At 53.3% G+C, this 10,606-nt stretch overlaps 1 protein-coding gene across 1 annotated transcript in view; it reads right to left on the reverse strand.

The window, feature by feature from the left end:
• Positions 1-10,606, reverse strand: part of SRPK3 (SRSF protein kinase 3) — a gene marked incomplete at its 5' end in the record, with an annotated part of 37,283 nt that overhangs the window by 21,686 nt on the left and 4,991 nt on the right. The window contains 2 exons of the mRNA XM_015405571.1: positions 709-734; positions 6,726-6,945. Of these exons, the coding sequence (XP_015261057.1) occupies positions 709-734; positions 6,726-6,945 (246 nt within the window). The remainder of the gene's footprint in view (positions 1-708; positions 735-6,725; positions 6,946-10,606) is intronic.

Raw genomic sequence — 10,606 nt, forward strand, 5'->3', positions numbered from 1 at the left:
GGAAGAAGAGGGCTATGGTGAAGGATACACTGGGAAAGAAGAGCGGGAGGCGGAACGAAACCAAACCCCCTGTGGGGGCAGCTGCCACCAAAACTGCACCGCCCGTCAGATCCTCAATGGCCAATCGGAAGCTGCGCTGGGCAGGAGCCCCGCCCTCTTTCTGAAAACACTTGGCGGCACCGTTGGCGCTCGCATCGGGGAACCCCGACTGAGTGCATGCTCTAGTGCCAGGGGTGGCCAAACTGCGGCTCCGGAGCCGCCTGCGGGGCCTTCACGCCTCCTTTGCGGCTCCCGGCAGGGCGGCCGGGGAAGCTAAATATCATTAGCAAACAGATATCGTTGGACAAATAAACATCATTATCAGTATCTGCTTTTACCGCTTTTGTTATTATCTTTGGCCGTCTCGTTTAATGTTAATTAAAAAAAGCAAATTTGCACACTTCCCAGTAAAAACGTGTAATATCTGTTCAGGTCTTGCGGCTCTCAGAAAACTGACGTGTATTCTATGTGGCTCTTACGTCAAGCGGGTTTGGCTCCCCCCCGCTGTAGCATTCCGCCCCGCCCCCCCGCTGAAGGGTTCTTCGGTGCAAATTGGGGTGCTTTGTGGGACGCACCAGCCAGCTTCAGAGAGGCACGCGAGCTCAGAAACGGGCCATGCAAAACTCCGACCCCCCCTCCCGACCCCGACGGTCAAGTTGGGGCACTTACCACGATCTCCTGGGGTGCGGAGCTGACTGGGGGGGAAGAGGTGGACGGGCGGAGCGAGGAGAGAAGGGGGAAGGGGAGAGAGAGAAAGAGACAGACATGATTCCCAGGATCATCAGACAGCCAGGAAATCCACAACAGCAGCCATGAACCATCTGGGGCAGGCGAAGGAGAGAAACTGGGAGGTCCGGTCTTCCGGGTACAACTGGGCTGTACCACCCGAAAGACCCATGTTTGCATTTCACTGGCCAGGGAAAGACGGGGTTTGGCCCCGCATTCAGGGGTCATTTCCTGCGGGAGCGCACAGGAGCGGAGCTCCGGCAGTAAAGAGCCCAGGGGGCGGGCACATGCAGCAAGCCCCGCCCCCTGCTCCCAGCAGCCCTCAGTCAGAGCAAGAAGCAGCCAGGTACGTTGCAGAACTCCCCTGGTCCAAGACAGTCCAGCGGCACCTTTAAGACCAAGTTTTATTCAGGTACAAGCTCTCCCTCCTCTGCGAGGACAGATCTGCACGTTCCCCCCCCCCCAATAGCTAGCAATCCAAAACAATCCAGTGGAGCCTGAGCGGTGGGTGTAGTCTTCCGACACACTTGATGTCAGGGGGTGTGGCATATGCTTCTTCTTCTTAGCCATAGTTCTGGCACAGCTGTTCTTGAAAAAGGGCAGTTTCTGTCAAGAGCTCTCTCAGCCCCACCTACCTCACAGGGTGTCTGTGGTGGGGAGGGGAAGGGAAAGGAGTTTGTAAGTCGCTCTGAGACCCCTTTGGGTAGTGAAGGGCGGGGTATAAATCCAATCTCTTCTTCTTCTTTTACATCACAGGGTGTCTGTTGTGGGGAGGGGAAGGGAGAGGAGTTTGTAAGCCGCTCTGAGACTCCCTTGGGTAGTGAAGGGCAGGGTGTAAATCCAATCTCTTCTGTTCTTCTTCTCCTCATAAAGGTACCAGTGGAATCAAACTTTGTCCTGTGGCTTCAAACCAATATGGCGGCCCGCCTGCATCTACTGTACAAAATGGTTCACAAACTTACTCGGGTAAATGACCGGGGCCGTGGTCGACATTGCTCTGTATAGCTTATTGTAAGTAGGGTCCTATTTATATATTTTCTGTACCGCTTAATGAGTCTTCTGAATAATGCTCTGCTTCAGTTCTTCCTGGTGATTCCAGATGCATTGTTTGACGTGTGGTAATATTTATGTTTTGTTCAAACTTCGTCTCTGATTCCCACCGCCCTATACATCTCTTTTCTGATGTCTCGTCGCTTCTGTTGCATTCACTTACACCACGTTCCTTTAAGTCTCAGTGAAAAAGGTGGACTATGAGTAATAAATTATAAAATGTTCTAAAAAAACCCCAATAGTCACCCGCAGGGCTCTTTCTGTAGCAGGAACGCCTTTGCATCTTAGGCGACACACCCCTAACATAACCAATCCTCCAAGAGCTTACAGAAGCCCCTGTGAGAAGAGCTCCGTAAGCTCTTGGAGGATTGGCTATGTTAAGGGTGTGTCGCCTAAGATGCAAAGGAGTTCCTGCTACAAAAGACCGCTGATTATTATTATTTAGATTTATTAATCACCCCATCCCAGCTTATGCTGGGATCTGGGCAATGTACAAGGCATAATGCCATAAAATACACAAAACACTAAAATTCAATGTATAACATAGTAAAAACTACAGTACAAATAAAACGATCCAAGTTGGCGATTTTCCTGTGATGTTATTTGCCCCACTTCCGGACAGCCAGCCCCTTTTCCGGGTGGGGCAAAGGGAATTCAGAGCAAAAGGGGTGGCCCCCCGCCCCGCAGGGCTCTTTTTGTAGCAGGAACTCCTTTGCATATTAGGCGACACGCCCCTAACGTAGCCAATTCTCCGAGAGCTTACAGAAGCCCCCGTGAGAAGAGCTCTGTAAGCTCTTGGAAGACTGGCTCCATTAGGGGTGTGTCGCCTAATATGCAAGGTAGTTCCTGCTACAAAAAGAGCCCTGGCAAAGCGTATGGCCAACTTGCGGTCAGATCTCCGGAGCAGAAGCTGGAACTGCCGGTGGTCAGAGAGGGGATCAGTTTGAATGCTCTCTACCAACGCTCCCTCTAAGAAGAAGAAGAGATTGGATTTATACCCTTTCACTACCCAAAGGAGTCTCAGAGCGGCTTACAGACTCCTTTCCCTTCCCCTCCCCACAACAGACACCCTGTGAGGTAAAAGAAGAAGAAGAGATTGGATTTATACCCCACCCTTCACTACCCAAAGGAGTCTCAGAGCGGCTTAGAAACTCCTTTCCCGTCCCCTCCCCACAACAGACACCCTGTGAGGTAGGTGGGGCTGAGAGAGCTCTGAGAGAAACGGCTCTTTTTCAAGAACAGCTCTTATCAGAACTACGGCTTGCCCAAGGTCATCCAGCAGGTGCAAGTGGAGGAGTGGGGAATCAAACCCGGTTCTCCCAGATTAGAGTCCTCGCACTTAACCACGACACCAAACTGGCTCTCACAAGCTGTGGAGTCTTGTGAGCAAACATTCTACTTTGTGAGCTACTGGCATTCAAGTTGCGAGCGAGCAATTTGGCTGCTGCATGAATCAGTTTGCTCTGGAGCCATCCCTCCCTGAGCTAAGACAAAAAGGTGTGAGCCGGAGGCTAAAAAACTGTGAGCTAGCTCACACTAACTCAGCTTAGGGGGAACACTGCTCTCCACCCTCCTGCCTCCATTCTCTCACAGAGGTGGCAGTGACTAGAACCTCATACGACCCTAAGTTTCCAGTTCCGAAACAAAAGCTGCTAGGCCTCCAAGGCAGATTGGGTAGAGCTCCTCCCTGAGGGGGACCGCGGGAGGGGGGTTTCTGCTTTTCTGGTCCTTTTGGGGCGCCGTTCACCACACTGCCTGGAAAAGCCTCCCCGATTCAGCAGTTGAAGGGAAAGGACCCTGGAAAGGAACTTTGCTTCTGGGATTTCTGCAGGAAGTAGGACCCAACTTGGCTTTAATGACTTTCTGCCTTGGGCACCGACTAAAATTGATCTTCAGCTCTGCTACAACAGAGACTATCAAAAGTCTCCCCCAACCTGACCAGCCCAGGGGAGCCCGATCTTGTCAGATCTTGGAAGCTAAGCGGGGTCAGCCCGGGTTAGTACTTGTCCAGGTTGCTACGCAGAGGCAGGCAATGGCAGACCACCTCTGCTCATCTCCTGCCCTGACATGGATGGCCCATGGTAGCCCAATCCCATCAGATCTTGGAAACTAAGCAGGGTCAGCTCTGGTTGGTACTTGGATGGGAGACCACCATGTCCAGGTTGCTACGCAGAGGCAGGCAATGGCGGACCACCTCTGCTCATCTCCTGCCTGGCCATGGATAGCCCAGGCTAGCCTGATCTTGTCGGATCTTGGAAACTAAGCAGGGTTGGCCCTGGTTGGTACTTGGAAGGGGGACCACTAAGGAAGCCCAGGGTTGCTACGCAGAGGCAGGCAATGGCAACCCACCCCTGAACATCTGTTGCCTTGAAAACCCTACAGTGTCACCGTAAGTTGGCTTCGACTTGAACTCTCAAGACTTTTAAAGCGCCTGTGCGTCTTGTCTGCTGTTAGACATTTGACCAACAACCGGTTTTTGTATTTTCAACAGGAGGCGTCAGTTCCCTGTTCCTTCTTCCTAACACAGCATGGGCCTCATCCAATAGCCGCCTGCCACACCGGTCAGCCACGGCCATTCTACAGGGTGCAAAGAGGCCGTGACCTCTGGGCCCAAAAACGTGTGTCCCCTTCCTCTCCCCGCACAACATTCAACCTGACGCAGAGTTCAGGAGAACTTGAAAGCCTGTGCTGTTTCGTGCCCTTTCCAAAAAGGCACTGTGTGACTTCTATATCTGGATTTCCCCCTTTAGTGTGTGCTGGGACCTTTTTCTGAGGTCATACTCCGCCTGAGGGATCTGGGGCCACATGCCTAGCTTTCTCCGCCTGAGGGATCTGGGGCCACATGCGGCTTCCTAGCTGGTAAGGTAGGAACAACGGAAGAAATGTCAGTCTTCAAGCAGCGGCTGGACGAACACTTCTCAGGGATGCTTTAGGCCGATCCTGTGTTGGGCAGGGGGCTGGACTAGATGACCAGCGTGTCCCCTTCCAACTCTGTGATTCGACGAACCTAGCAGGGCACCCCATCAGCTTTGGACAGCCTCAACCTCAATTTTCTGGCACCTCTCACCAGCTGACTCGCCCCTCCCCCCAATCTCCTTTTTTATGATTTGTCTGGGATTCTGGTCCTTTTCTTTTGCCCACCCTTCGTCCCCTTGTAACTTCTAAAAGAACTTTTCATCTGTGTCTTCTGAGAATTCATTGGGTACCTAGTACTGAACACACACGAAACTGCCATCATGGTCAGTATTGTCTACTCAGACTGGCATCAGCTCTCCAGGGTCTCAGGTGGAGGTCTTCCTTATCACCTACTGCCTGGTCCATTTTAACTGGAGATGTCGGGGATTGAACCTGGGACCTTCTGCATGCCAAGCAGAGGCTCTGCCCCTGAGCCAGGGTCTCAGGTCAAGGTCTTTCCCATCACCTCCTGCCTGGTCCATTTTAACTGGTGATGCTGGGGATTGAACCTGGGACCTCCTGCCTGATCCTTTTAACTGGAGATGATGGGGAATTGCTCCTGGGACCTTCTGCAGGCCAAGCAGAGGCTCCGCCACTGAGCCAGGGTCTCAGGTCAAGGTCTTCCTCATCCCCTCCTGCCTGGTCCTTTGAACTGGAGATGCCGGGGATTGAACCTGAGACTTTCTGCATGCCAAGCAGAGGCTCTGCCCCTGAGCCAGGGTCTCAGGTCAAGGTCTTCCTCATCCCCTCCTGCCTGGTCCTTTGAACTGGAGATGCCGGGGATTGAACCTGAGACTTTCTGCATGCCAAGCAGAGGCTCTGCCCCTGAGCCAGGGTCTCAGGTCAAGGTCTTCCTCATCCCCTCCTGCCTGGTCCTTTGAACTGGAGATGCCGGGGATTGAACCTGAGACTTTCTGCATGCCAAGCAGAGGCTCTGCCCCTGAGCCAGGGTCTCAGGTCAAGGTCTTCCTCATCCCCTCCTGCCTGGTCCTTTGAACTGGAGATGCCGGGGATTGAACCTGAGACTTTCTGCATGCCAAGCAGAGGCTCTGCCCCTGAGCCAGGGTCTCAGGTCAAGGTCTTCCTCATCCCCTCCTGCCTGGTCCTTTGAACTGGAGATGCCGGGGATTGAACCTGAGACTTTCTGCATGCCAAGCAGAGGCTCTGCCCCTGAGCCAGGGTCTCAGGTCAAGGTCTTCCTCATCCCCTCCTGCCTGGTCCTTTGAACTGGAGATGCCGGGGATTGAACCTGAGACTTTCTGCATGCCAAGCAGAGGCTCTGCCCCTGAGCCAGGGTCTCAGGTCAAGGTCTTCCTCATCCCCTCCTGCCTGGTCCTTTGAACTGGAGATGCCGGGGATTGAACCTGAGACTTTCTGCATGCCAAGCAGAGGCTCTGCCCCTGAGCCAGGGTCTCAGGTCAAGGTCTTCCTCATCCCCTCCTGCCTGGTCCTTTGAACTGGAGATGCCGGGGATTGAACCTGAGACTTTCTGCATGCCAAGCAGAGGCTCTGCCCCTGAGCCAGGGTCTCAGGTCAAGGTCTTCCTCATCCCCTCCTGCCTGGTCCTTTGAACTGGAGATGCCGGGGATTGAACCTGAGACTTTCTGCATGCCAAGCAGAGGCTCTGCCACTGAGCCAGGGTCTCAGGCAGAGGTCTTTCTCATCACCTCCAGCCTGGTCCTTTAAACTGGAGATGCCAGGGATTGAACCTGGGACCTCCTGCAGGCCAAGCAGAGGCTCTGCCACTGAGGCACAGCCCCTCACGCTACTGCACTGCAAGTTCATATTAGTTACGGTTACACAAGCTGTAGCTTGCGGTTCCCTGTGCTAGCTCTTCTGCAGTCCAGCTGACCGAGAACCCGGCTTGCTGGTCCTCTCCCTGCTTTCTCCACCCAGCATGGACAGGGACGCCCCTACCAGGATTCAAGAGCGCAACGAGGGGTGGAATCATTTACCTGCAGAGCCGGAAGGGGGAGGCCCCCCGGCCTGTTGCCAGAGAGTCGCCTCAGCCGCCAGGCGCCGCACGTAACCCTCGTCCACACACAACAGGATGTTCTCCGGCTTGATGTCGGTGTGGATGATTTTGCACTTGGTGTGGAGGTAGTCGAGGCCCTGCAGCACCTGGGGAGGGAGACGCGGGCTCAAAAACAAGGAAAACCACACCGCGCTCTCTGTCTGCCGCATGAACACCAAGCAGCGGTATCAGGTACCTCACAAGAACGGAAGAAGAAGAAGAGATTGGATTTATACCTCGCCCTTCACTACCCAAAGGAGTCTCAGAGTGGCTGAGAAACTCCTTTCCCTTCCCCTCCCCACAACAGACACCCTGTGAGGTAAAAGAAGAAGAGGAGGAGATTGGATTTATACCCCGCCCTTCACTCCCCAAAGGAGTCTCAGAGCGGCTGACAAACTCCTTTCCCTTCCCCTCCCCACAACAGACACCCTGTGAGGTAAAAGAAGAAGAGGAGGAGATTGGATTTATACCCTGCCCTTCACTACCCAAAGGAATCTCAGAGCAGCTGACAAACTCCTTTCCCTCCCCCTCCCCACAACAGGCACCCTGTGAGGTAAAAGAAGAAGAAGAGGAGATTGGATTTATAGCCTGCCCTTCACTACCCAAAGGAGTCTCAGAGCAGCTCACAAACTCCTTTCCCTTCCCCTCCTCACAACAGACAGCCTGTGAGGTAGGTGGGGGCTGAGAGAGCTCCCACTACGTGTTTTTTTCCCAAGGACGGCTGTGCCAGAGCTTGTGACTGACCCAAGGTCACATCAGCAGGTGCCAGTGGAGGAGTGGGGAATCAAACCCGGTTCTCCCAGATTACAGTCCGCGCACTTAACCACGACACCAAACAGGGATAGCCCTGCTCAATCAAACAACATCCTGTCTCACAGTAAGGCCAAGCAGTTGCCCCTGAGGAACAACGGACAGGGCCCAGGGGCCAAGGGAAGAAGAGAAAGAAGAAGAGATTGGATTCATACCCCGCCCTCCACTACCCAAAGGAGTCTCAGAGAAGCTTACAATCTCCTTCCCCTTCCCCCTCCTCACAACAGACACCCTGTGAGGTCAGCGGGGCTGAGAGAGCTCTGACAGAAACTGCTCTTTTCAAGAAAAGCTCTGACAGAACTATGGCTTGCCCAAGGCCATCCAGCAGCTGCAAGTGGAGGAGTGGGGAAGAAGAGGAAGAAGAAGGAGGAAGAAGAAGAAGAGAAGGAGGAGGAGAAGGAGGAGGAGGAGGAGGAGATTGGATTTATACCCTGCACTATAAGTGACCTGGCAGGAAAAGGGAATTTTTGAGGGGGTGGGCCCTGCCGCAAGAGAAGAGAAGAGATTGGATTTATACCCCGCCCTTCACTACCTGAAGGAATCTCAGAGCGGCTTACAAACTCCTTCCCCTTCCCCACAACAGACACCCTGTGAGGTAGGTGGGGCTGAGAGAGCTCTTTCGATAACTGTTCCTGAGAGCACAGCTCTGAGAGAACTTCTGACTGACCCAAGGTCACACCAGCAGCTTCATGTGGAGGAGTGGGGAATCAGACCGGGTTCTCCCAGATTAGAGCCCGCGCTCCTAACCATGACACCAAACTGGCTCCCAGAGCCAGAGGTCTACCCTTGTCGGCTGCGACCCCCTCAGGGACAGAAGAGAACAGGAGTGTGAATCAGTGGGTCCAGCAATTGGCAGGAAGGATGAAGCGTTTGGTGTCGTGGTTAAGTGCGCGGACTCTAATCTGGGAGAACCGGGTTTGATTCCCCACTCAACCACTTGCACCTGATGGATGACCTTGGGCAAGCCGTAGTTCTGATAAGAGCTGTCCTTGAAAAAGAGCAGTTTCTGTCAAGAGCTCTCTCAGCCCCACCTGCCTCACAGGGTGCCTGTTGTGGGAAGGGGAAGGGAAAGGAGTTTGTAAGCCGCTCTGAGACACCTTTGGGTAGTGAAGGGTGGGGTATAAATCCAATCTCTTCTTCTTCTTCTTCTCTAAATGCCAGGAGACTGGCCTAATGCTCTAAAGCAGTGGCTGGTGTAGGACAGCAGCCAAGAGGCTCACCTCTACCTCAGCAAGGTTCATAACTGGCCTCGCTAGTTGAGAAGAAGAAGAGAAGAGATTGGATTTATACCCTGCCCTTCACTACCCAAGGGAGTCTCAGAGCGGCTTACAAACTCCTCTCCCCTCCCCACAACAGACACCCTGTAAGTGGTAGGTGGGGCTGAGAGAGCTCTTGACAGAAACTGCTCTTTTTCAAGAACAGCTGTGCCAGAGCTACGGCTTGCCCAAGGTCATCCAGCCAGGTGCAAGTGGAGGAGGAGTGGGGAATCAAACCCGGTTCTCCCAGATTAGAGTCCACGCACTTAACCACTACACCAAAATGGCGGCGGGGTGATAATACCGCCATCTCACAGGGCTGCCGAAAACACTCAACCTTCTTCTTGCCACGTTGTGATTCCCATATCCACTCACAAAGTTCAGCAGCCTCAACCAGGAAGGTCCACAATGGCCAACCCCCAACCGGTGGCCTCTCCCTCTTTTGAGCCTCCTGACGCCCAAAAGTCTCACAGAGGGGGAAACCACCATCGGCAGTGTACTTTCATTTCCATGGCATGGCGCCACGGGCTTTTCTCAAGGCCTGTCCGTGCGAGTTCAATGCGCTTTCGGGCCTGAGGAAACACCACGGCAGTAATAATAAGGAACGAAAAATAACCTCTGGCAATTAACGGCTCCATTAATGGCACCTCAGAAGTTATTCAGTCCAAAGGAAGAAAAGACATGCGTGTGGGCACACAAATACTCCCCCTCCTTGGCATTATTGCCCAGACTTTGTCTGGAAAGCTACGGACAGGCCTGCTTTGGTCTCCCTTCCTGGGAGAGAGGGGGGGAAATAGCTCAAGCGTGCTGTGTTTGGAACAGGGCCCTCTCTTACTGAGGACTGTGTCCCGAAGACAGGAATATGGCTGCTTCTCCACCATCAGTCAGAAAGCGGGTGGTGAGGACTTTTCCGATCAAGGGGGGAGACCGTTCCGACCATCCTCAGGGAACTGCGACACTGAAAAGTTTGCTTTTACATTTCCGCACAAAATGTGGGACCTGATTTTGAACTCGTTTTCCAGAATCCTTGACTGGCATTCCAAACAGGTGTAACGAAAAAAGGCAAGTTTCTAGCCCATGTGGGTCTAAAATAATAATAATAATTGTATGGCAGGGGATCTAGTATAGCCAGGAGATCCGGAAATTGTCTGGCAGCCTGAAACTCTTGCTCTTTTTTGTGGCGAGCCAGGTTTGTTTTCTGGGCTGACAAAACGGTGACTGACCCAAGGACACCCAGCTGGCTTCGCACAGAGGAGTAGGGAAATCGAACCCAGTTCTCCGGATCACAGTCCGTCGCTCTTAACCACGACACCAAACTCGCATGGGTCTAGTCAGGGGTCATTTTGTAGAAAAAGAGGTGCAGGAGCTCATTACCATAACTCATTAGCATCCCTTATTTGTATATGCCACACCCCCTGACATCACTGCTCAGGCTCCACTGGACTGTTTTGGATTGCTAGCTATGGGGGGGGGACGTGCAGATCTGCCCCTCATAGAGGAGGGAGAGCTTGTACCTGAATAAGACTTGGTCTTAAAGGTGCCACTGGACTGTTTTGGACCATGGCTGCTTCTTGCTCTGACTGAGGGCTGCTGGGAGCAGGGGGTGGGGCTTGTTGCATGTGCCTGCCCCCCTGGGCTCTTTACTGCCGGAGCTCCGCTCCTGTGCGCTCCTGCAGGAAATGACCCCTGGGTCTAGTAGACCCAGAAGGCAGAATATTTGACCTGTTATGACTCCAGATATTTACTTAGATTCTAA

Source organism: Gekko japonicus, unplaced genomic scaffold, assembly GCF_001447785.1.
Source record: "Gekko japonicus isolate JY-2015 unplaced genomic scaffold, Gekko_japonicus_V1.1 scaffold2795, whole genome shotgun sequence".
Taxonomy (NCBI): Eukaryota; Metazoa; Chordata; class Lepidosauria; order Squamata; family Gekkonidae; genus Gekko; species Gekko japonicus.